Here is a 26109-nt window from a genome sequence, read left to right as displayed (position 1 = left end):
CCCCTCTTCCTCCCCCCCCCCCAAATGACTTAAACACTCGATCACAGTGATCGGAGGAACCTGATTGGCTTATCTGTGATTTTGTCTTTGACATATATCGCAGTTTCTATGCTGCAACCACACCATACTTAGCAAATAAATTGGCAATAGAAAGTTTTTTCAACACGTATATATCGGTTAGATGTAGATTGATCTTTTGGGTTTTAAAAAAGGTAATTATAGATGTGTGGATTTGATGAGTCGATTTGTTATTTTTTACTACTGATGTTGTTGGGGTTGGGATTATGTTGGTGAGGAGGGATGCTGCTGGGGTGGTGATTTGGATTGTTGTTTCTGCGTAGCTGTGTGTGTTCTATCTACTCTAGTCTACTCCGCAGTAAAAAACATACTAGACATCCATCTCCACAGAGTAAAAAACCATACCCCATACCCAACAACAACTCAGTACTCCGTATTAACTAAGTAACTAAGTAAGTAACTACTACTAGTACCCATCCAGCAAACAATACCCATCCATCCATCCACAATCCACAATGCCACAAATACATACATATGGTCCGCAAAGCAAAGCAGAGGCAAAAGGCAACGAACGACAGAAACCTAAAACCTTAAACTATATACATTAGTATGTACAATCTAGACCCAATTTCATTGAGTATGCCCCCCCCGCCTCCCTTCAGCCCAGAAAAATCATCACTTAAGTTACTTACTACAGCCTGTCGTCTATCATCAATCCTTCCATCCCCATTTATCCAATCAATCAGTCAGCCAACCAGAAATCTCCGCATAGTGAGGCTCGATTTGAAAAGCAATTTTCATTTCATTTCCTCTCTCGGTTAGAAAGGTTAGTCCAGGATGGTATAGGGGGAGGGGGGAGAAGGGTTAGTTTAGTCTGTTCCGTGTAATGGTTATGTGAGTGTGTGTATGTAATGCGGTATGCAAAAATGGAACTGTGTATGTAGTATTTGATGTTGATGTTGGTATTTGATTTGATTTGATTTGATTGGGGTTTCAGGATTTATGGGGATATTGGTGGTTGTGGTGATAGTCGGATTCTTTCTCCGAGATAACTTTTTTCTATACTGTGTGATTCACAATTGGGTATTTGTGTTGCTGTGGGTTGGTAGTTAAGTTCTCTCTGTGTGATGTGATATCTATACTTGTGCTCTGTTTATGTTGTTTTCTACAGTAAGATGGAATATGTGTATACAGGTATGTATAATATGTGGTAAGCATCAAGTAGCATTGCATGGATTCACATCCCAGACAATACACGAAAACTAACTATTTAGTCAGTTGAAGTGTGCGTGGCATGACACACACACGGGTACCGTTTAGCACTTAGCTTCACTTCAATCCCAAGTAACTGTCCAAAGGATCATTCCAGGTTGTGTCGTCTCTAAAGCTGAATCTTGTCTAGCCCAGACACATGGTTGCTGATCAGGGGGTTGATGGAGGGGGAAGGGGGGAAGCGGATACGACACACAGGGCAAGAGCGTACTTTTGAGTCCGACACCTACCACCCTACCCAAGTTAAGTAAATGGTGGCCCCCGGGATGGACAGTAGTGTGCAAGCCGGGAGAAATACGAAGCACTCTTTTTACCAATGAGAGCGGATGGAAAGGTACCTTTGAAGCGACTGACTGACTGACTGACTGACTGTCACCTTCCTACTTCTTCTTAGTAGGCAGCTATCTAGTTAGTTCACCTGGGGGCTGTTTTGCTCAGCCCCTGAATTTCTTTTCTAATCTCCAGATAGGCCCGACGGACATGGCATGGGCCGTGATGGCTACCTAACTAATGTATCTATATTAATCCTTTCTGCCTTCGTGCGGGACTAGACCGGGGTGGGTAGTAGTTGGGACCCGTCAAAGGTCTCACTTACTCTCTCGCTCACTCACCCATTAATCGAGTCGTTTAGTCTAATCATGTGTGCATCGTGGGTAGTAGTCTAGCTGTGTGTATGTAGTATAGACTAGGTGCTTCCCGTTAGCCATTTCTCTTCCCTAGCTGGTATCGAGTCAGACAGCGGGATCTAAAGACTCGGATCGTCCTGTCGTCCGGGGGTCGCGCTTTGTCCAGATGCTGATCCTCGCAAATTTGACATCTCCGCCATGCGTCGTGGCTATTGGTTCCCCTCATCCTGGGCACGGTGAGCATTGGAGATGCCATGGCTTGCTTTATCTCGTTTGCTTCCCAAGGCAGACTTCCTTTTCCAGCCCGTTGCTGCCGTCAAAGAAATGATGGAAAAGAGGCGGAAAAAGAAAAGGGAAGAAAGAAAGAAAGAAAGACTCCAACTGCCACCTACTAGTGAGTATGTGAGTATGGATAGCGTCGTTACTCCAAAACGTCACATGCGCAGTCTTTGCGATCGCAACCTGAGCGACGACGGCAATGATAATAATCGGGACGGTCATTGCGGGACTGCAACGATGCCAGTGCATATGACATGAGTCTTCATCATTGATCATTGTCCTCAACAATCGCATGTATATGCGCATGTACGTCAGAACGGACTACTCCGTTCACATACATAGAATGTAGGTACGATCTTCTCCACTCCCTTCCTTGTTAGCAATCGCGCGCCGTGCCGGACTTGCTCGGCGCGACGCGCTGTGATCGCAAAAAAGGAGGTTGTGGAGGTTCCAGACCGGTGGGAATGTGATGAGTCCAGTGGCGGCTAGGGTGGGAAAAAGTAAAAAAATGGCAGACTGGGAAAAAGAAAACCGCGCGCGCGCTTCGGTTGACTTGCATTGGTAGGCCGTCGTCGCGTGCTAATCCTAGCACCGATTTGACACCTGTAGCGATCGACTCGGTTGCGCGCCCATGTCAGTCAAAGCCATGTCCACGGAGAAAGGTTGGTGACAGGTGCTTGATGGCGTTGCAAAGGTGAGAAACCCATCCAATGGGTTCGGGTGTTTCTCCGGCAGGTTTCCAGATTGCGACGGGGACATCCCCCGCAAAAGAGCTGCTGCTGTCATACCCTCTCGACACCCGTCTGTGGAAACATGTCAAACAGCTTCCCGAACGCGGCCCGTCCAGCAGCAAAAATGGTCTTTCGTATTACTCGTGAGGCTGACTGGAGGATAGTCACCGAAAAGGCTGGGCGAAACCGTCCTACCGTTTACACACAGACCACGGATTGACACTATTGGTGCCCGAATGGTGAATGGTCACTTGCCCAGGTGTCTGTGCTGTGTGCATGTGTTAGGGATTGGCAGTCTAGTCGATATGGAGTAGCCTGTTCCAACCGAGTACCTGTGTAGTGGGTGTGTCGTAGTCTGGAGATGGGCGGGAAATCAAGGAACAGAAGCAGTTCTGGTGGAGGACGGCTCTCCTCGCTTTGCCTCCAAGGGAGATTGCTCATCGCACTTTTCTTTGAGGACGACCTAGAGGGCACCACGATGTCTTTGTTTTGGGTCTGGGATTAGAGCGAGTTAGCACCTCCTGAGCAGGGAGTAGGGAGCAGGAATGACTACTTACCCACTAGTAATCAGCAGGTAAGCTCATCGGCAGAACCGGGCACGCCGGGAACTCTCCACTCGAGCAGCAGGGAAAAATAATCACTAAAGGGAAAATCAAAATAAGGAAAAACCTGCACATCCCCTTTTGGTTAGTGTCATATGCAGGCATTCCCTCAGCAGATTTCTTACCTGCAGAAATGGATATCGTATGGATCACTACAGGAGATAGATACTAGCCAGTATCTAATCAGGTAGTAGTACTGTAGTAAGAGTTAAGAATTTGATAGTGGAACTCTGTCATTAGAAATAATCATTCCTTTGAATATATCCGGATCATATGCGACCTCCCCATCTTTCATACAACACTCTCAGGTTGACCTCGTGTAAGACGTGGTATTCTTGGGCGTCACGTAATCCTAGCTAGGGATTGATTACCACATAAAAAAGTTATGATACCAGCTGGCTGGCAAGGCACATTATTGAGACCGTCGCTGTGGCACCGAACTCGTAGTACGACCCATCCCTATTACTGCACAAAACGGGTGCACTGCGCATGCACGCAGTAAGATTTGGAGATCGGTTCCTGGATTCCTCACTGCGCAAGAGGCTACCTCTATCCCTCCATAGGTAGGTAGAGCGCTCTCTACCTAAACCCCCTCGCTTACCCCGATTCGAGCGATCGTTTAGTCTTGTAGTACAGTAGCTCGACCGATCGCCCCTCGATAAGGTTGGTATGTTAGAGGGTTAGTCGAAAAGCCTGGGGTTCGGAGTCTGGAGTACGGAGCAGCATGAGACAAATCGCAAATCGCATAAAGGAGGGGGCAAAAGATATGGGACAGGTCATTATGTGGTCGGGAGAAGCATCATTTTGCCACTCGATTGCTCTCACAGCGGAATTTGGAGTGGGTTACTTACTCCTACTACTTTTACTAGTTCACTACCGATAGAAAGGGAAGCTTCCCAGGAGGTGAGGCCCACGTGGTCCATTGTGTACAGTTTACGTATGTTGTTCTTTCTTGGTAGGAACTGGGATAATATACTGCTTGGTAGCTGGCTAATAGGAAAGGCATATACATCTGATGTTTAGTAACTACTTAGTATGTATGTCGACAACAAATAAACCTCGCAATACTTCTACCGAGTATTCAATCTCCAAACTAACAATCACCCACGCAAAGCTACAATTCCCAAGCAGCATCCTTCCTCTCTTGAGTCCTGCGATGAGATTGATACGATAAGCAGCCTCATTGCGACATGCCGTAGACGAATGGATCAGCGCAATAACGAGGCTTTAGCTTCCCTTAGACTAGACAATCTCAAATAATTCTCCCTTGGATCGGCATATCATCCATATCCACTATAATGCCCTCCAAAGGAAGAGCACTGCCACATCCAGTAGTCATCTCCGTGATCCATTCCCCAGCTCGACAGACTAAAGATGCTGATTTGGTTTTTCTTCATGGAGTCCTTGAGATATGACTTGGCTGCCTTCCAGATGTCATTTGTAAATCTATATTCGATGATCGAAGCATGTTGATCAAATTGATATCGCGCGGTTGCGACATACTCCACCACCACCGCTACCACCATCTCCTCCTCCACCTCCACCTCCTCCTCCACGGTGGCCACTCTTTCAGATGGATAGCTTTTATGAACTTTAACAAACCAATATTACGCCAAGGAATCCCAGCCTCACTTTTTTTTCATTTTTCTTTCTCTAGCGATCCTACCGCCCAGTAGAATTATGATCCGCTCCGAACCACCCTCTCGGAGTCACAAGGCGGGCAGTCCCGCTGTCACCTTTTTTTCTCATAACGAGAATTGGTGGGTGTGTATGTGTATGTGTATGTATGTCCTGGACAACTGAGGGGTTAGAATCCCCATCGATTGGTTCTCCCGTATACGGGCGATAAGTTCACATAGTAAGTAGTTATCGGACGGTCTGACCAGGCCGGCCGGCCCAAACTCCCTTCCCTTCCCCCTCCTCTCCCCATAAGGCATTTGGTTTGGCACATCTCATGACCTTGCGAGAAAAGAGTCAGGAGTCAGAATACCTAGCCGGTCTAGTGAGGGGTAGGGGGAGCTTGATGGTCCTTGCTGGGACAAATGATAGGCCTGAGACATGGAATTGATCTGCAATTTGGGTCCGGCGAAGATTTACCTGTAATCGGTCTAAAGAATGGCGCCCGGACCTCGTGATGACCGCATCCCATTCCATCTTCCTATTTGCTGGTCGCCTTTTCCACACACGCACACAGACACACAGACACACAACAATCCTCAAGTCTGAGTGGGTTAAGGGTAGCTAGGTAGCTACATATTAGCTAGCTAGGCAGAATCTTCAGCCAACGCCAACGCCAACTTTGCCTGCCTGCCTGCCGACCACCGCGGACGGTACGGAGAACCCCGTCCTGGCATGTGTTTGCATAAGTTAGGTGGTAAGTAGTAGACCCGGAGTTTCGGCAGTCAAGTTTACTGAATATGGTGCTTGCGCCGCCGGAGTTTTCTGCTGTCAAGGAAATCCCGCGGGTTACAGACGAGGTTGCGATTGTGTTGGGGATCGGACTCTCCTTGTGTTGCTTGCTGTTGGGTACGTAGACTCCAAGTTTTTTTTTATTAATTTATTTTTTCGATTAGATGGATCCCAGGTCAGACGATTGAATACGTTGTAAAATAGGTCTGGCAAATTCCAATCTTGAGATGGCGCTTACTATCTACCTACTGTACCTATTTACCTACCTGTTTGCTACTAATACTAGTAGGTTGTTCGCAGAACAAATCCCGGGGATTCATATCAGGTTAGCACAACAGCAGCATCAGCCATGGGCACTATTACTAGCACTAGGATCTTTCTTTTCTTCCATCTGTGGTTTATTCGCCCCCTCTGCTCCCCAATTTGATGGCTAGTTCCCAATAGCCACAGTGTGTCTCTACCCGTGTAACCCCAGTACAAAACGTCGAGCTATCTGTACGTAAAGGACAGGGCTATCCCTTGCTTCCGGCACCTGATCATTCCAATACTAGTTTGAGGCAGAGAAGAGAGAGAGAGAGAGAGTCAAGAAGTAGGCCTCCTCCTTCTCCTCCTCTCCGGCCCTACTTGCCGCATAGGTGTAGTACCGGCGCACAGTATGCACATCATTCGCTACTAACTTTGCCAGTCGACCCAGCCTTGCAGAATCTCCATCTAAAAGGGAAAACCTGAACGGAAAGAAAATCGTGCGACTTCATTCTTAGAGTAGTCCATGCATACGATAAGTCGGTAGTGAATTGGCGGGTTTGTTAAGTATTGTTGAAGTTGATTATTCTTACTGTGGGATGGATGGAGGCGGGCGCCATTGCACTTTTTTTTTTCTTTTTTTTTTTTTAATAAATAATATTTTTCCTCTTGTCTTAAGAACTGCTGAACTCTCAAAGACAGACCCAACATGCCGCCAGCCGATGGTGGGTTCCAGGAGACGGGATCATGGAATGTCACTAAAAAGGCGGATCGACCGAATGGGGGGACAAGCTGGTAACTTCGTTGGCTCTCCGAAGCCAGAAATGGGTCACCTGTGGAGGGGCAGGCAATTGGCGGTAATGAATAAGGCATGGCTTGACTCCGAGTTTGAACTTTGAAGGTACGGAAGATTCCGTATCTGAGGGCGAGACGGTGAACGTCGGATCTTTGGGCGGGTGTGAATCTGGTGGTGATTTCGGTTTTTGTTATGGTTGGGTGCTGATGGGTCATCGCGTCAGTTGGGTTTTTGTTCATTCTAGGATGCGAACAAAGACGCGGTAGACATGGTCCTCTGCGGTGACGAGTTTGAGTAGAATAATAATGTGTCGGAGTTGCGGTTAGTTGGAAAGTCGAGAGATCCATCAGGATCATGCCCCTCCATTTTCCCGAGACCGAGATTATTCCAGCCGAAATAATAGGGACGGTTTAAGGCCACGACGGTGTGTTGATATTACCCCACTAACGAAGGTGAAGGTGATCGGGCTGCTGTGCTTGCGAGCCCAGTCACTCGGTCGTCTTACAGTCTTGCAGTGTGGCAGCAGTAAGCAAGACTGTAGACAGTAGATACATTTAGCCTAATCAGTTCACAGCTCTTTGACCCTTTTTGTTTCTTTTGTTTCCACTCTCATGTTCTTGTTGATTTGGCTGGTTCGAGCGGTAATGTACCAGTCAATGCTTTCAGATTCAGAGGCTCAAGCTGGTGAGTTTACTAGTAACCGCGTCACAATACGAGGCAGGTAACTATACGACGCGACCAAATGGTGGCAAACCGGGTACTCCGATGCTGCGTCATGAGATCTACCCCTTATACATATCTGCGCACTCCCTTTAGATGGTAGACTACTTTAGTAGTATAACAGGCTAGCTTGGTCAGTCCTTTGTGTTAGGCTGCTAGCATTCATGTTTTGAACTCGCGCTAATGATGGGGTTTATTGAAGATTGGCATGGGAAAGAAAGCTGTTAGGCGTTTTTGAGAATAGGTCGGCCGAACACGTCCCATGGCAGAAAAGATTTGTTTTGGCCGAATGTAATCCGAATGACAAGCTTGCGACCAGAAAGCCAAACAACTAAAAGTCAAAAAAGGAGGGAAACCCAAGGTTCTCTTCCGTAAGTTACCGTTCTTCGGGCCACCGCGGATAAGTCAGCGGCTGTCCCTGAGGTGAACCATGATTAGTCGCAGATGAAGACCCAGGGAACAATTGCCGTTTTGCTTTTTTAGGCTGTGGGGTGGGAAAGAAAAGGTAAACAACCAAGATGATAACACGTAGTAAGGGTAGGTATTTTACCTGTACTCCGTACTCCGTCCTACCCCGTAGCAGCAACCAGCAAATGTATGTATCATGTATGTGCGCAACCATGTATGCAAGTTGGTGACAGGGGCCTCCCTGGGTGATGATCTAATCGTCCAGCTGCTCCGGCTTTTAGCGGGCGGGCGGGTAGAAACTCGAACGGTGGCTCGTCCTTCAGAGAGAGAGACATGGCACTGGTCTAGCTATGATCATGACAGGTATAGAACCCAGAAGTGGCTAGTAGGTGAGGTGATTAATCTACACCACTGTTTGAGAGGGTGTCGAATTGCATCCAGCTCTAAGTAGGTTAATTTATAATAAAAAGAAGAACGAGTTCTGCCTTGGAACCTGTTGAATGCTCTCCTCGCCTCGGGAATTTCTAGGACCAGCGTGTCCCGATATATTCCTTCTCCGCCTTTAAGAAGCGCCCATCAGCTCCTTAATCCATGCAGAACTCTATTGAGTCCGTCTTGTGCATATCTGAGCGCACAGCATTGGCGTAGCAAGTCAAACCCTTGATTCCAATGACCAAGTGACACCCGAGCAAGGTGGAGGGTGCTCACCGTCTTCTGCTCCTGCGTGGGGCACCCTAGTAGTCGTTCAGGTCTCCCTTTTCCCCCCTCCCTCCTGGGTCGCATCATGCATACCTCACTCCCGTTTGGCTTCATACTCCGAGTCAGGGCCCATTTGTCCTGCGCGCTTCTGCCCTTTCTGATCATCTTCATCTGCCATCATCCAGGTAAACAATAATGCTTGGCTTTTCATCGTCGTAGCATACCGTCCAGGGCACTCCTGTCGGACACCGTTGCAGGGACAAAATTGACTTCTAGATCTGAGTCCGTCCCCGTGGGTGAAGATAGGGGAATGATGGGACACACCCCTTGCCAATAATCAGGTGAATTAAGCCGAATCACAGGAGTAAGAAGAGGATGGGCACCAACAGACCGAAAGAATGAAGCCGAGAGGCTGTGAGTGTTGACAGCAAGCATGTCTCGAGTGTGTACACAAGTAAACTTCCGTGCTACCGCCTGGTTAAGTCATCCATCTAATCAGCCCTTGGGAGGGATAACTGAATTCCTTCCCCATCTGCTGTGGCTGGTTTGTCTGATTGTCGATTTCACTCTTGGTTTCAGTTTTGTCTTTCCGGAGTCCTATGAGTCGCCAGGAGTGTCCCATCGACTTACCGGCTGTGTGATAGGACAAGAGGACGACCTAACCTACGTATTTACTGTCGCCTCTCAGGCTCTTCCTTCCCCTCAGGCGGAAACATATAATCGGTTTCCCCTCAATTCACACCATCATCATCACCACTCAGATTGATTGACCTCCTCCCTTTTGGCCACGGGAGTTACTACCTACCCCTCGAAGTATTGGGCACCGATCATTTCACAATCAGCTCACCCATCTTTAAGTCTTTCCCCGAGGAAAGACCGTTCCCAATCGGCCCCGTACACCATTGACTACTACTACTATTACTACTTGTAATCCACCGCCAACGGAGAGCGGTTGACGTTGGGTGTGTGTGTTTGAGCGCCTTTCCTTAATTATTTCTCCAGTCCACCCATCCATGTGGCACTGAGGAAGACCGGAGCTGATTGCGGGCCCCCAACAGATCGAGAAACCGACGGTACCCAGTCAGTTCCTTCAGTCTTCCAAGACTGCACCACAGCTGGTTGTAAGTGGGTTCTCATTTCTTCTTTATTTTGCGAATCTCATTTTAGCCCGTCCTGGTTCAGCTCCAGTTTGCGGCTCCACTTTCTGCCCTTTTTGTTTTCTGGTCTGTCACCAGCAGTCAGAGGCCGAAACTGAGATATTGAAGAAAGCAAAGAGGAGAAAAAAAATGTGAGAAGAAAAAGAAAAAGAAATTCAAGCTAAAAAAAAAAAAGGAAAATGAAGGGATATTCTTACTACTCTTTTCCCTTTTTGTCTTTTGCTTGTCCTTTTGATTTTCGCTTCCCTTGTTTTTCTTTTTTACTCTTTTAAGGAGGAGTAAAAAAGAAAAAGAAGGAAAAAGAAAAAGCAGGACTGCCCAGACGAATTAGAAAGGCGATCTGTCAATTCAGGTGGCTTGTGTTAATTCATGCAAACCAGGATCCTGGTTCAGGGTTACAAGACCCAGTCCCCTCAGAAGGCGTGCACCCAAAAGAAAAATTGAAATAAAAAGAAAATAAAGGAAACTCAGAGGAAAGCAAAAGCGAAACATCAGAAGAGAGGAGGAGATCAAAGCAACGAAAACGCGGATCGAACAGCAGTTCTTCACCTGGACAGTTCGCTGGAGACATCTGAGATTGTGAGGTGCACATTTTTCAACTATCATCAGCATTTTCATTCCCAAAATCTGTAAGGAATTGCAGAAGCAGAAAATCGCCCATATTCCCTAGCTACTACTGCTATTGCTTTACGCGCACCGGCTCTTCTATGGGCCCAATAAACCCCCTCCCTCCACCAGGAAAGAAGGGAAAAAGAGAGGGGCAAGCAGACCTCTTCATCGGCCACACTGTTCAAGGCCTATCAGCCTCTGCTAGGTTGGCCGTTTGCTTGATAGTTCATTTTCCTTGTCATTTGCGTTTCCATTGACTATTAGTTATTTTATCCTCCCATCTCTCCTCCTCTTTCTTGCTCATAACCCCCTAACTAACCTTCTCATCATTTTGGTGTTTCCGCAAGACTCGATTCCGCCTTTTACCCATCAGATCCATCCATCAATCCACTCCTGCCGACCTACCACTTACTACTCCCGGTAGTAGTGCCCTCCGGACAGACTCTGATCAAGTTAACTTTTCTCTCCTCCCAGAGTGACCGGACGGGAAGTCTTGTTTGGTCAACCTGCTAATTCTAGTTTAATCCCGTTCGAGGATCCATCGACTTTCCTTCCAGACGTCCGGCCGTCTTTTAGGGAACCCCTCCGAATCCCTCGACCCTTTTTTTATTTATTCTTTTTTTTTTTTCCCTGTCTTTTCTTTTTTTTCTTCTTATTAAGGAAAAAAGACACCCGCCAACAAAGCTCTACTACGACGCTTCCCACCGTTCGATCGACCTGTTTTTGCACCGGGCGACCCGACAGCTTGGCTTAGCTACCTTAGCTAAGGAATACTACCTACTATCTAATTACCTCCCCCATCACCGCACCCGACCTATACTACTACTACTTGCTTCCTTCCACTTGATCGGAAAGCGCCAGCACCAGTGCTAAAACCCGCCCGGTGGTATAATCATCACTATTATCACCACTACTCTGTCTTACTACTAACTACCGACTAGTCAATTGTTCCATTTATCTTTGGGGCGACGCGAGACACTTGTGTCTAAGTACGTATACATACCACTCTTTTCTTTTTTTCTTACCTCCTCCCCTCTGCTCTCGATCCTTCTCTTTCGCATTGACTTATTTGCTTTTTATTTTCTTACACTGTCTATTTTCGTTTTCATTTACATTTTTTTTCTGTTATTTTCCTTTTCCCCCCTCTGTCATATACCTCGGGTTCGTTTTTCAAATTCTTGTTATTTTTGGTATCGGTATGATTTGATTCCTGGCTGTCACCCCGGATGACTCCGTTGACTTGCGTGGCGAGGTCATCTCGGGTTTCCTGGAAATCACTTGTGGTATTTGATTACTACTAGGAGTGGGTTAGGACGGTACCTGCTGAATGACCACTCCTTCAGTGGTAGGGTACCTACACTGAGGTGCCCAGTACGATCCATTTACCTACTGGGTTGACTGTGGTGATACTACTAGTAGTTTGCCCAACTGCCGGCCAGCCAGGGTCGGTGTGTCCATCGCAGACATTGATTGATTACCTTTTAGTCGCGGCGCGGATCGCTTCTTGTCCTCCACCTCCACCCCCCCCCTCTCACTCTCACTCACTTCTCTCCCCTGTCAAGTTATACTTCCTGTCTGCTACTATGACTATCTTTTAGCCCTCGCACGCTATTGCATCTGCTTTTGTCTGATGATCATCCTTTGACTTATATTTTCTCATCCTATTATTGTTCTTATTACGAAACCGCGCCGTTGCCTTTCTCCAGTCATTTTTTACACCTTTCCCCACCCATCGCAGCTATTTTCAAGCTACTGCCATTCATGACTTTCTACTAGTACTACTTTTGTTATTAACCGCTGCCACTCCTGTTCCGCTCCGCTTTCCCTCCCACCCCCCTCCTCCCTCCCTCCCCTCGTTTGCTCTCCCCTCAACTGGTTATTGTTTGTCTTGGTTTTCGCTGATCGTTTGACCGTTGTCCTTCCCGACCGCCGCTACTTAATCCACGTTAAGCTAATTATATAAAAAAAAAGCTACCGGCTGCTTGCGTCAGGCTCCCTCGCTGATCGATTTTCTACCCCTCCTCGCGCGCCCATTGAATCTTGAATCGCGCCAGCCTTTCCATGCTTCGTCGGTTGCGCCCAGCACTGTAACCAGAATATTGCGGACTCTGAAACAAAGAACCACGGCTCGATAGCACCGACATTAGCTTTCGTACCATTCTGTCCATTCCCCGAATCGGAAACTTTCTGCGTTTGCACGTTCCACCTAATACTCTCCGGTCGCACAACTGAGTTTTCGATGCTTGTCTGGGACATCATGTCCTCCTGACTGTATGACTATCCCACTGAGTCGACTATCCACCGTGGATCCGCGGCAACCTGCAATTAGTGGCCATAACCGGGGCCTCTTGAACGCCGACGTCGTCCCGATCAACGACAAGCAGAAAGTCTTTCTTGCCGGTTCTGGCCCTCCGTCGCCAATGCATCGCGTACAACCTCTGGACGGATCGCATGGTCCGCCCAGTGCTCCAGCAGTCTACGAGCAGCCATGGCGCCCTCCGTACTCGTCTTCTTATGACGGACATCCTGCGGACCAGCGTCGCACATCGAATGCTCCTCAGCCTGCGCTCCCACCTCACGGATACCCGATCAACCCAAACCGGGAGCTGCCGCAGCTCCCACCAGACGGTCCATATGCCCGACAGGGCAGCTTGCCTGGTCCGGTGCATACCCCCCCGGAAGCCCCCACTCCTCATCCCAGCTTTCGTCCTATGAACGGAACCCCCCATGAGGCCGCACCCCATTCAGCACCCCCCGACTATCGCTCGCGGATGTCTTTTACACCTCAGGAGCCTCACAGCAATGGGGACGCTCCGCTCCCTGCCCACACATTACCCCCGACTCAGTATCCCACTCCGGTTCCGCATTTGTCGCATACTCCTACACCGTATGACTCAGGTCTTTACGGAAACCAGGCCTACGGGATTCGCCAGCAGCGAAAAGCTGCTCGGGCGCAACAGGTGAATTGTCTCCTTGCAGCGAAGTTAGCTGAGATATAATCGGGAAACCCTGGCTAACTCGTGAGATTTTGCTCCCTTTGAAGGCCTGCGATCAGTGCCGAACGAGAAAGGCCAAGTGCGATGAAGGCCGGCCTGCTTGTAGCCATTGCAAGGAGAACAACTTAATATGCGTTTATAAAGAAGTTCCCCCTCACAAGTCCGTGATCCGGCAACTGATACTGATGCCTCCTAATGATTCGATTGACATGTGCTGACGGCGTACGCAGGCAAGAAAAGGCGACACAGCTTCTTCTGGACCGTATCTCTCAATTGGAAGACGGTCTCAACGAAAAGATCGAACGCATCAATGCACTCCAGGTCGAGCACTCGAACCAACTCACTGCGCTGTATCCTCGGTTGAAAGAGGCTAAAGCGATAAGTACCAAGGAGACGACAGAGAAGCCGGCCATTCCTCGAATATCGAAGGCGGATATACCTGATATCTTACAAAAGACCGAAACCAAAGAAGAAGACATGAACGCGATTGTCGGACAGGAGCTTGAAAGAGCTGAAGGGGAAGTGATCCCGCAAGGCGAAGACGGCGATCTTTCAATTCCTGTTGAGCATACCACTGCAGCCCACAAGTTGCTTTCGTGGCCGTCTATCAAGGCTCTTCTCGAACCGAGAGAGTACGACGAAGATTATGTTATGAAGCTGGAAGAGGAGCGAGGATTGATCCTCGTTTACGGCCGCGGCGAGGGACACGATACTAGTGAAAGCCCGGCAATGACATTCTCATCATCATCATCGTCCCGGTCTAACTGGGATCAAAGTTACAGCAATGGTGCTCCTGCTAGCGGCCAATGGACTCCAGGCGCCATCCAAAATGGCAATCATCTCAAACCCCTCGGACCCAGTATTGATGATTTTGGAATATTCAGCACAGATGCCAAAACCGTTCGTCGTTATCACCAAAGCTACCTGAACCACATGCATAAGCTTCATCCATTCATCAACCTAACCGAATTGAGCGCAAGCATCGAATCATTCATTCAGAAATACTGCTTACCTGACGTTTCTGTTCCGGTTAACATTCTGAACAGCCATACCGCCGGTGACATCCCACGCGGTGCGAAGAGGAAGCGTTCTTGCGATACGCTACACGGTGCTGGATGCGACATCCAGTTTCCTCCTGGCGCCAAACACGAAAGCGCTAGCGGACGTCGTGTGGAGAAGTCACTGGAAAATGCTATTGTTCTCTTGGTTCTTGCACTTGGCAGTATTTGTGAAGTTCAGGGAGCCATCCCTGGTCCAGTTACTGACACGCCCGTGGACTTTCAGAAGGAGCGGATTCCTGGACCGTCTACACGCAGCATGCTATCATCAGCAGATACAGAATTGGTTATGCAGTCACAGGGAAGTTTCTTCTCGCAGACAAGTAACCATTCTTTTTCACCTGCTACCGGGGGGCAGAAGGCTGCCCCCGATCGGTCGCCATACCCCGATAATAGTCACTTACGGAACGTGGATGTCATTCCTGGCTTGGCATATTATGCGTATGCCGCACAGATCTTGGGGAGTTTGCAAGGCGCGAACGGGCTGTATCATGTTCAAGCAGCCTTATTAGCGGGTCTTTATGCAGGGCAGTTAGCTCATCCTTTCCAGAGCCATGGATGGATCTACCAGGCGGCCAGAGCATGCCAAGTGCTTGTCCGATCGTATGTTTTTTTTTTTTTTTCTCTTTGTCCTTTTCCTCCCTGAATTGCCAGAAGCTTGCAGGAAGGATCCCGTGCTAATCAGTCTCAGGAAACGGTATGAGCAAATGAATGACGGCCCGCTGAAAGACCTGTACAACTTTGCGTACTGGACCTGCCTGCAGCTCGAGAGGTAAGCACGTTGCTCTCGTTATGCGCTCCAGAAGTACTAATGAGTTGTTGGTATAGTGACATCCTTGCCGAACTAGATCTTCCGGCTAGTGGTATATCTCGCGCGGAAGCACGGATTGAGTTGCCAAAGGGCCGAACTCTTTCTCTACCTAACGACCCTGCTGCTCCGAACACCATGATGATGTTCTTCTACTCTGCCCAGATCCATTTGAGAAAGGTCTTGAACCGTGTTCACACCGATTTATACAAAGTCGAAAGTAAGTTGACTTGAGGCAAGCGGGAGCCCTTGGCTGTACTAACGCCTCTTTGCAGAACAGAATGAGAATAGGTGGTCTGCTAACGTACAGGAGATCCTGAGCATGAACCTTGAATTGTGGAGAAGCAGCTTACCCGACATAATGAGGTGGAAGGACGCGGACCCGCCACATGAGGACATAAATGTTGCTCGGATGCGAGCAAAATACTACGGCGCACGCTACATTATCCACCGTCCCCTCCTTTATTGGGCTCTGCATCATTCGCATCCTGCCGAAAATGGTCGATCAGCGTCAGTGGACTCTCCTACCGGATCAGCGATGTCGGGAGCGAAGTCGCAGCAGGTCTCGCCCTCAATGGCGCACAGCCAACGTGCTATCAATATGGCGCGATTGTCTAGTGATGTTGGTACCATGGGTCGATCGGCACCGACCCCAACCCCCGTTCCGACCGGATCGCGACCAGCACTTGCGTATCGCGATCTCAACCCGAAGCTACGAAGAGCGTGCAAAGTGTGCATAGATTCCGCCATATTGAGTACCGAGGCTTTCGATGGCATCAAAGGTCGGCCGGTAGTAACTAATATCTTCGGCACAGCGCATGCGTAAGTGGAATTCAACAAGAAATGTGAAGTCGGATAGTGGATGTCGCTGACCTTTCTGTTCTCTGCTAGTCAATTCGGTAACATGCTGGTATTGTCAGCCACGTATATGTCGAGTCTTTCAGAGTTGGTTGACCGAAATGACCTTGATCGGTTGCTTAAGCGAACAATACGCTTCCTCCTTCAAAGCCGCGAGATATCGCCAACCCTACGCGCCGATGCAAAGATCCTCAGCGAGATATATGAGAAGATCTTTGGAGAGCCAGCCGATATCGTGGCTCCATAATCATACTGACAATAGAGGCTGAGAATCCTGCGTTGCCTCAGGGCCATCGAGGCATAGAATTGGCCCCATACACCTGATTTTGCTTTTTTGTTATTCTTCACATGAACCTTGCGGGTCAATACAGTTAGCGGGAAAGGAATGTTCCTTGCATCTTTCTCCACAGGTAGACCACATTCTCCCGATTGGGATTGTGATACAGCATGTTATATACGGGGAGAGCTGCATGGTGGCTGGCTGGCTCGATTTCCCCCTCGTTGATAATTGGTGATTTCTCGCAGCGTCTGTGATATGCATCTATGTTCTTTGCCATGCATGTGAAAGGGAGAGGCGGCTATCTGAGATTAACATTACCGTCACAGTTCTGGCAATTTTCTGTCATTGTTATTTTTGAGGGTTGGATTGCTGTGGGATCAAATTTTGCTTTTTCTTTGGAGTTCCTAGTGGCGTCGACTTGCATCCTGCTGTTCGCAGACAGGAAACGGATTGGGAGGGATGTCTGATTGCATTTCAGCGGATCAAGGATTTACCCCGCGTACAGTACACTCGAGGATTCCAATTACGGCCGTACAGTGCATGACTATCTATTTGATTTTGGTGATAGAAGTTTTACCTCCTTTTATGTTTACTATTCTCCTCTTTCCCCCATGAAGGAGACGGGCCGATGGACGTTGAGGACGCGTTGGAGACAGGTGGTCTGAACTAGGCAGGATGATCAGCCATGCTAGATATTGCTGTGACCCATGTAGAGTTTAGTGGCAAAGGTTCATTGCACCAGAACAAACGGACATGGCTTGTTGTCGCCGCCATGAGTGGTGCTCGGCCAGAGCATCCAAATGCGCTGGCATCCCGATTGGGAAATGTTTGATTCGCCCAGATCATCTCTCGGCTGCTAACGTGAATAGCTCATATGCACCATCCTGGGCTCCTTTTCTGTCTCTGGCATGGCATGCAGCTAATCAATTTGCCCTGCCAGTTGTCATGGTCCCAGCTAATGATGCATGTCACTCACTCATTGGAAGGGAGTGGGTGAGCGGCCCATCCTCGGGCTTTCATTTAAGATGCGTGACAACCCCAAGCATGCAGTTTTTGAAAATAAGTCTAAGTAGCTACTCTGCTATCTTTTTTCTTTGCCAGTGAATGCTGAAATGGAGTTGTTTGAGGTGTCTCAGGGTCTGTTGTTGAGGTGGTCGAGTTACAGCTTACTTGGTAGAACTGATACACCGGGCTGATGAGCTAGCTAGCTATCTACTGTGTCTGGTGATCACTAGGCGCGCCCATCTTCGAGCGTAAGTTGGATGTAGAGGTGTGGGAAAATGCAAATAAGTGGAAGCATATACATGTCTTCTTTATGAGTATTTTCTTATTTCATGAGACGTGGATATTATGCGCCTAGTAGTGTTGTTGTTGTTATTGTTCATTGTTTTAGTCGAAGGAACCTGCACGGCCGTGGCTAGACAGGTATGTCGTGCATGCAGATGTTGGACGTATGTAGTAAGTAGAGTTCCTGCTGCCAGATAAACTAATCTGTATCAATCGGGATTACGATTAGGAGGTTAAATTTGCTTGTTCGGTGAGCATATTCTATTAACGCTGAGAGTATGAAGTGAACTGGTTGTATGCATGAGGGATGTATGTCCCTTCAAGTGTTAGGAGGGTACTCAAGTAGATGTGAGTGCGTAATGGAAGTCAGCTCAGCTCAGGGAATGGGACGATATGACGTATCAGCTTTGAAGGAGCTTAAGTGGCAGCCACTGAAGTGGTTGCCAATCGGGCGATTAGGGGGAGAGGAAAGTTGGGACTAGTAAGGAGGAGGATCCCAGCAGGAAAAGTGTAAGAGAGTCAGTCAATCCATGAAGGGTAGAATGAATGAAGGAATGAATCGTGGTCCAGCCAGCCTCTTCGATGGGGCGCCCCCCAGCACGTGCCCGGGACTCCCCGGCCACCCTCCCCAGCCTCACCGCGACTTTTCTTCAATTTCCCTTCCGATTCCCTCGCATTTCCGCTGATTTCCTCGCAGGAGATGGAAGATTGAGAGAAAAGCGGCTTGAGTGTGCCATGACTTCCGACTACTAAGTAACTTCTTGTACTGTAAGTACACTCTCACATTTACATTCTCCATCTTCCCTTTAGAGATCCGATGAATGCTTCCATCAAACTATCCGCCCGCATCTGATCGATCGAAAAACATACCCCACATTCCTGGTTGTTTAGCACGTCACAGATTCGCAAGTCTAAAGAAGATTTTCTCATCATCATCATCATCATCATCTCATCTCATCTCATGCAATTTTATATCATCCTTTTATCGGGTTATTTTCCATGGTCTCATACTTGATTAAATTATTAAGACATCCCGAAACACACGGACTCTCTCTCTCGTTGCCCCATCTTGGTCCATCACGCTAAAGCTGTTAGTGGCTGATTGTCTGGAGCAACCGAGCGCTTGCCAGCCCGCCTCTTTTCTTCCGCTGCTGCTGCTTTTGCGCTGAAGGCTGACCGTGGTTCTCTACCTTTTGGTCTCCGCTCCAGCTTGGGGGACCCTCCGACTTCCCGAGAAAAAAAGAACCACGGTTCACTTGTTTACTTTCCTCCGCCCGTCGCAAAAACAACGCCGCCGATCTATACCCGCCCGCCTCTTTCTTTCTCATCTTCAATCCCCCATCACCAACCTAACTTTCCCTTCCATCCCCCAACCTTCGCCTCGCTAATACGGTCTCTCCTTTCTCATCTAACGACCCTGTTACGATTGTTACGAATTCTTTTTTTTTATTCTTCAATTCTTTTACCCTCCTTTCCCTTTCAATCAATTCCTGCTTGGTTCGATTACTCAATTAGGCGACCGCGTCTACCCTCTATTCCACATGGTTGCCTGAGTCGCTAGAGCTTTGATCGCTCTCTGCCCACCATGTTCAAAGCCCTTTTGGGCGGGGGTCGCTCGTCTTCTGATGTCCGCAGCTCCTCAAGCTCCAAGAGCAGCAGCCTTCGCAGAACCGACTCGAAATCTTCCACAGTAAGCCGCAAGTCCTCACGGGGTGACGACCGTGATCGTGGCTTGGGTGATCTGTCCAACTACCGATCCTCCAGCAGTCGGAGTAAGCGCTATGCTCCAAGTGTGGCAGGCGAGTCGGTAGCCTCGAGCTATGCGACAGCAGACCAGGGCACCCCCATCGAACCCGACCGGGTGATGATCGAACGCGCGCCCCGGCGTCAAGATTCAAACGACACCACCGACCGTCGAGATCGATACCGAGACAACGGAGATGGAGAAGGGAAAAGCTCCCGCAGGCGTGAGCGAGCGCGATCGCCGAGTCGCGAGCGTGAGCGTGATGGCGATCGGCGTGAACGACAACGAACTCAGTCAGGCGATATGTATGCATCCCCAGTAACTACAGGCATGCCTCCTTCTCCTGGAGACTTCGCCACCGCGAGTCCTCATATGTACCCTCCAGTTACTGAGGCAGTGCCAACCACTTCAATGCCCAGCCCGCCGCATGCAACCGCATTCTACGATCCTCATGTAACACAGCAGTTTCCTGGCCAGTTCCCGGCATACGTTGCTGAACCTTACCAACCGCCAAACCCTGCAGGAGAAGCAGCCGATTACTACGGCGATCAGGGGCAGTCCGTCCAAGACCAGCCTGGCGTCCGACCTAAACCTCCGTTGGTAGCCCCCAGCGACCAAGCGCATCTGATGACAGCATCGCCCACCGCAAACCCGCCGCCAGAGCCAAGTAGCATGGGCCAGGTCGGCGCTGCAGCGGCCTACTTTATGGATGACGCTGAGTTGGGAATGGAACAGCCCGTTGAACCACCATCTGCTCCTGCGCCGAAACCACCGAAGCCGTCAAGACCACCAAGACCCTCTGTACAGACGGCGGGAATCTCAAGCCCACCTGCCGTCGCTACTGCAACGACAATGTCAGGAGCTGAGGTTATGGATTCCCCAGGGCACACTATCTCGGAATCCCCTGGAACCTATGTGCCGCCCACGGCATCGAGCCCTCCGAAGCCTCCTCATTCTCATGGAGCGGGTGCTGCAGTTGGCGCAGCCGCCGCCGGTGCAGCGGCCGGTTATATGATGAGCCACCATCATCAGTCCGCAAGCGTTGACCATTCTTCTCAGTACACCATGCAAAACTACGAAGAGGTACTCCCGGCCTACCCGGAGACTCCGGCGTTTCCCCCTCAGCAGAACATGCCGCCTTTTGCTGCAGGACCTGCGGCAGCGGCGGCGGCGGCCGGGTACGCGGCGAGTCCGCTACATCCCGATCATGCTGCAGTATACCACGGTGCTCCTTTCCAATCCGGAGGTTTGGCTTTTCAACAACGTCAACAAGGTCCCTTGGACAAATTCATCAACTTTTGGAAGGACCCAGAAGGTGTCGGCATGTTCGAGGATTATACGGAATCTATCGGGGTCTGCAAATACTGCTTTGAGCCAGGCACAACATCCCAAGACGCACCTCGCAAGCACAACCACAAACCTCGCCGTCGCTCTGCTGACAGGTACAGTAATGGATCACGTGTTGATAAAGCAAGCCGCTACTCCTCGTCAGAGGACGAAGGAAGGCGTCGCAACAGGTCGTCGAGGAACTCGTGGTTGCCCGGGCTACTTGGTGGATATGCGGTCAAATCTATCTTCAGTAGTAAGGAGTTCGACGAGTCTTACAGCATTCGAACGGGTGAGGTGGCGAGCTCTCGGCATTCAATCCACGAAAGTGAAGGCGCCTCCACAGCCGGTCGACGAAGCCAGACCTCACGCGGAGTCTACAGACGGTCCCTTCGAAGCCGATCGCGGGAACATACCGACCACAGCTCCTATCATTCGGACTCGAAACTCAGCAGATATGAAGGATCTCGACTTCGTTCTCGGTCTCGCTCCCGCTCTTCATCTAGAAGTCAGCGACATGCTGCCCTGAGGAATGCGGCTCTGGGCGTGGCAGTTGGAACAGCGGCTGTGTCAGAATACGAATCCCGTCACAGAAGCAGGAGCCGCAGTACATCTTCGAGGGGAAGGAAACCTAGAAAGACATCTTCTTCTGATGAATCTTTTGTGGATATTTCAAGACCCGCTCGCAAGACTGTCGGTAGTGGCTTCAGTTCGTTTTTCACTGCATCGTCAGAGAACCGCCGCAAGCGTCGGACAAAGAGGCGCAAGAGCATCTTCTCTTTCAGCAATAACAATTCTTCGTCATCATCACTCGATGCAGATCTGGCCTTTGGGTCTGGATACACGAAGCGCCAGTCAGGCAAGCCTAACAGGCGAAGCAAGAAGAAAGCGGATACAGATGTGGATGCTGCCTTACTGGGTCTAGGCGCAGCCGCCACTGCACTGGCCGCCTCATCCCATCGCAAGAATCGGCGCACTGGGGAGATACTTGTCGGCAAAGAGTCCCGATCCGGTCGGTCTGATTACGAGTCGTCTGCTGCTAACGATGAGGGCTGGGAAGATCTTGACTCGGGTGACCAGTCCTCCTCAAGTGTTACTTCCGGCCTCGCGTTCGGCGAAAGTGGTCATTTCCCCAGCACTGACTCTCACTCTTCTGATTCCGGAACATCGAGATGGCCTTGGAATTGGGGAAGCAAGAAGTCCAAGAAGAAGCAGAAGAAGAGAAGGTCTCGCTCCTCGGAGAACCGCTTCCCCACAGAGGCTGCGGTCGCAGCTGGTCTCGGAACGGCCGCATTAGCATCTGCATACCACCGGGACTCCAAGGTATCCAGTCACGATGCTGCAAGTAGTACTGGAAGTCTTCAACACGTGGTTCCTGTCCCCACCAGTGACCCTTCACATTTCGACACCATCAAGGCCTCATCTCAACCTCCTTCCCAGCCGACATTGGTCAGGCCAGGACCTATTCCCCTGCAGCAGCCACAGCCAGTGACTCCGGTTTCGCAGGCAGTATACACTTCTCAAGGCGAATCCATCCCCTCCTATAGCGTACCTGATGTACACCCAACTCCTGCAAGCGCTTTCATGCCTTACGAAACCCCATCAAGAAGCGACAGATGGAACCAGAGGACCGCAGACTATACCGAGCGAAGTGATATCGCGAGATTCAATCGGGCCCACCGGCGTAGTGATTCCTCCCCGGTCTTCCACGCAGAGCCCCTCGAGAAAATGTCGTCGTCGAGCTTTAGACGTCGCTCGACGCTGAAAGACCAGGCCACAGTCCAATTTGACTTAACCGAAGAACAGGCTAACAAGGAGCGGCGTACCAATCGCCTGGAAAGTCTGCGACGGGAGGGGGATGCCGGCGGAGGAGTGCAACTTGTCGACAGAGAGCAAGAGATGGCGCTTCGGGATGCTGAACGTCAGGCAAGCCAACAGAGAGAACGTGAATATGAAACGTCAAGAATCGAGGAAGAAAACTCACGCAGAGAGAGAGAATCCTCGTCCTTGATGGGTGCCGCTGCTGTAGGAGCGATAGGTGGTTTTGCTGCTTCCACGATGATTCCTAGAAGCAGTTCGAACGATGATTTCTCTGAGACCGCCAGCCAACGTCGGCACGAGGAGCGTCGTGAAAAGCGCCGAGCAGAGAGGCGCCGCGTTTCCGAATCAGAGTCTATCGCATCAAGTCTACCAATGTCGGAGAGTGGACGAACCATGGCAGAGGAGCGCTCTCAGATAGACCGCCTGCCGGAGGATGTGAGGCCTCGGCATTCTCGCCCACCTCGCACAAAGCCCGTCTACGAGGACTATGCCCAATTCTTTGCTCCTGAGGAGCTACGCTACAGCCCTGATACCTACACACGCCGGGAGCCCACTTCGATGCCAACTATTATCGAAGTAGAGCCTACGAACGAATCTGCTATTGTAACGGAGGAACCGCACCCTGACTACAATGGTTTGCCGTGGCCTGTGCCGGGTCTGACGCTTACTGAGCCAACCCCTCCCCATAGCCAGGTGGGCTCCGCCAGGGCGACACCAATTGTATTGGTCCCTGAACGGCACGAAGAAGAGAACAGGTTTGAACGACAAACAACCGGCTCACGGGTATCATGGGGCAAGCATGAGACGCATGAGTACGAAGTGCCCTCAACATCCTCCGAGCATGAATCTGTCGACCAAGATACTAGAGTTCTTGAGCACATTGAGGAGGTTGAGCCTATTACCGCAGACACTGCACGGGACATGCCGCCAAGCTCCTCTTCCCAATCTACAACTAAGGAGGCCCCAACCATGGTAGGAGCAGATATCGAGTTTGCAGCTGCACTTGCTGCTGCAACTGCAGCTGCTGGCTTTGACCCTTCGCTTGTAACGGATGATCCCACATTCCATACTAGGCGCTCTCCTCCTACCTCGGAGCCGAAGGTGCAGTTTGTGTCACCCTGGGAAGAAGCGTCCGTGTCACGTTCCGTGCCCCATGGATTTGTGGAAGGCGAAGTCGAGACGCCGGACGATGACGAGAACATCCAAATGGCACCGGAGTACCGCATCGAGGATGGGCCCCTCTTTTCGGAGCCTAAATCTCGTACTGGTGAAGAGCTCGCAAACGAGCCCCGGCAATCCATTGCCCAAGAAGTTATCGAGCACCTCAGTCGCAGAAAAGAGCACAATGCCAGCGATAGCCCTGCCATTCAGCCAAGCCGGGAGCCCGCCAATAAGAGCGTTTCTGAAATTCCCAAGGAGGTCCTTTCCATGCCCGGTGGCTTCGAGCCTGAAGAGTCACTAGAAAGGCAGGAAAAACCGAGCGATCCAACCTCCACGCAAGAGCGCGACTCTCCTTACTTCGTGTCAGCGCCTGGAACCAAAGAGGATGGCCCATCGACATTGCGAGACACTGCAGAGCAGAGCAGCGGTGACATCGAGCCAATCGACGATGACATCGATCCATCCACAGTCGGGGCTGATGAGGGCGAAGGGAAGAAGAAGAGACGGAAGAGGCGTTCCAAGCGCAGTAGTAGTGATAACTTTGAAGACGCGGTTTCCATCACCTCTTCGCCCGCCAGGCTGGAAGAAAAGACGAAGGACACCAAACCCGGCAGTTTCTTGAGCAATCTTTTTGGGTCAAGAGTTTCAGTACCGGTAGAAGACAAGGGAAAATCCTCTGCTGATAAACTTTTCTCTCGTGAAGTCCAATCGGAGATCGGGTCTGGACGTAGAGAGAGATCTTCACGGCGTCGCAGCTCCAGTCGAGGAGACGGGCTGGATGACGAGTCCCGCAAGCAGCATGACGAGGAGAATATTAACGTTGAACATTATAAGTCTAGCAGGCAACGAAGGGAAGAGAGACGTCGACAAAGATACGAAGACATGATGGAATCTGGTAAATCGTCGGAGTTTGAGAAGGTATAGTGCTTGGTTGTCTTTCCGATTTACCTGTAAATTTTGGCTTTGCCTTGATTATTCCCATATCCGTTTGACAGTTTTTGTACAGCGCATATACTAAGATCATCTTTCTTCTTCTTCCATGTATAGGATCGGAAACAATCCCAGGACGACGAACAACAGTCTTTTTTAGAGGAGGGCCCCGAAATGCCAGTCAAGGTAGACGAGGGTGATGGTCATCGTGGTGCTTCGGGGCGGCTGGATCCTGAGATCACAGGGCTGGGACTTGATGTCCTCGATTCCCGGCTACGGAGTCGCTCTGCATCGCCGCCTGCGTCGGAGAAGACTGCCAACCCCGCGTCCATGTCGCAAAGTAGACCAACCTCGCCTGAACTAGCCCGGTCTCAGGAAGAGAACCAAGGTCAAAGATCTCGGCGGTCGTCTGTGTTGCGGTCAACCGAATCCCCTACTGCAGTACCAATACACTTCCGTCGGCCACCAACTTCACCTCGAGCCAACCGCTCTCCTTCCGTTTCTTCGGTCGTCGTTCCTTCCCCTGGTTCTCCAACACAGGGTCGCCGCCGGCCGGCCTCCACCGAGTTCAAGAATTCTCGTGAAATCCGGCCCTTGTGGCTCGTTGAGCGCTTTGGTGCTAGCAAGTCTGAGGCTCATCCTGATGAGCCCCTCCCCTCTTTGCCTTCAAGCAAGGCTTCTTCAGCAAACGCGTCTGTGGAAGACCTTGCAGCTCTACCAGATATGAAGAAGTGGGAAATGGTTGATCTCAGCGAACACGTTCAGGGACCGCCACGGGCTATGGCTATAGAGACTTCTGCTGCGCAGAACCAATCAAGCGATGAGGGATCGTACGATTTCCTCGATTCTCAACAAGGCACTCCAACCGCCGCTTCGTTCGGGCAAATTCCTCACCACCCTCCTTCCAGGAAGGAGAAGCTGAAATACGAGTTCCATTCGCCCTCTGAGCTTTTGCAAGACGTCAACGTGCACCAGGAATTGCCACCATCACCAGAGATTGGACCCCTTCCCTCAGCTGAAGGTTCTGCAGTTGGTGTGAAAGAAGAGACTGGAAATGAACGCCTGGAGACCCTCCCGTCGCTTCCTGAAGTACGCCCATCTACGCCTGAAAACAAAGTACCTCATGGCGAAGATGTGGCCGAAACTACACCAACACAGCCCAGGAATGATTTCGCAAAGCTTGAACCCAGTGCTGATGTAGAAACTGGAGGTGATATAAAGCTCGACTGTCAGCGCTCTGAAGAGCAGATCAGCCTAGAGAACGCACAGAC

The 26109-nt window shown here is 50.1% G+C and overlaps 5 protein-coding genes across 5 annotated transcripts; 3 read left to right on the top strand and 2 right to left on the bottom strand.

Moving 5' to 3' along the window:
• Nucleotides 1–2021: 2021 nt before the first annotated feature.
• Nucleotides 2022–2981, bottom strand: BO88DRAFT_430654 (uncharacterized protein; the record flags this gene model as incomplete). The annotated part of the gene is made up of 4 exons (XM_025709270.1): nt 2022–2125; nt 2152–2226; nt 2534–2737; nt 2813–2981. The coding sequence occupies 4 exons, from the start codon at nt 2979–2981 to the stop codon at nt 2022–2024; spliced, it is 552 nt and encodes a 183-aa protein (XP_025557004.1).
• Nucleotides 2982–3493: 512 nt separating this feature from the next.
• Nucleotides 3494–3730, bottom strand: BO88DRAFT_353848 (uncharacterized protein; the record flags this gene model as incomplete). Its single annotated transcript, XM_025703653.1, has 2 exons — nt 3494–3566; nt 3654–3730. Coding segments are annotated over 2 exons (150 nt in total), but the record flags the coding sequence as incomplete, so codon positions are not given.
• A 2369-nt stretch (nt 3731–6099) lies between these two features.
• Nucleotides 6100–6796, top strand: BO88DRAFT_409410 (uncharacterized protein). The gene has a single exon (XM_025707949.1). It carries the CDS (start codon nt 6165–6167, stop codon nt 6369–6371), a length of 207 nt encoding a protein of 68 aa, XP_025557002.1. The 5' UTR covers nt 6100–6164; the 3' UTR covers nt 6372–6796.
• Nucleotides 6797–12842: 6046 nt separating this feature from the next.
• Nucleotides 12843–16536, top strand: clcA (putative C6 finger domain protein; the record flags this gene model as incomplete). The annotated part of the gene is made up of 8 exons (XM_025709269.1): nt 12843–13529; nt 13613–13725; nt 13796–15226; nt 15315–15395; nt 15452–15644; nt 15672–15686; nt 15712–16253; nt 16323–16536. 8 exons carry the CDS (start codon nt 12843–12845, stop codon nt 16534–16536), a joined length of 3276 nt encoding a protein of 1091 aa, XP_025557001.1.
• A 2905-nt stretch (nt 16537–19441) lies between these two features.
• On the top strand, nt 19442–24832 carry lah (involucrin repeat protein; the record flags this gene model as incomplete). The annotated part of the gene is made up of 1 exon (XM_025709268.1): nt 19442–24832. The coding sequence occupies one exon, from the start codon at nt 19442–19444 to the stop codon at nt 24830–24832; it is 5391 nt and encodes a 1796-aa protein (XP_025557000.1).
• Nucleotides 24833–26109: the final 1277 nt, after the last annotated feature.

The sequence above is a fragment of the Aspergillus vadensis genome, assembly GCF_003184925.1.
Source record: "Aspergillus vadensis CBS 113365 unplaced genomic scaffold BO88scaffold_47, whole genome shotgun sequence".
NCBI classification, from domain to species: Eukaryota; Fungi; Ascomycota; class Eurotiomycetes; order Eurotiales; family Aspergillaceae; genus Aspergillus; species Aspergillus vadensis.
The sequence above is the reverse complement of the archived record's forward strand: the minus strand, read 5'-3'. Positions and strand labels throughout refer to the sequence as shown.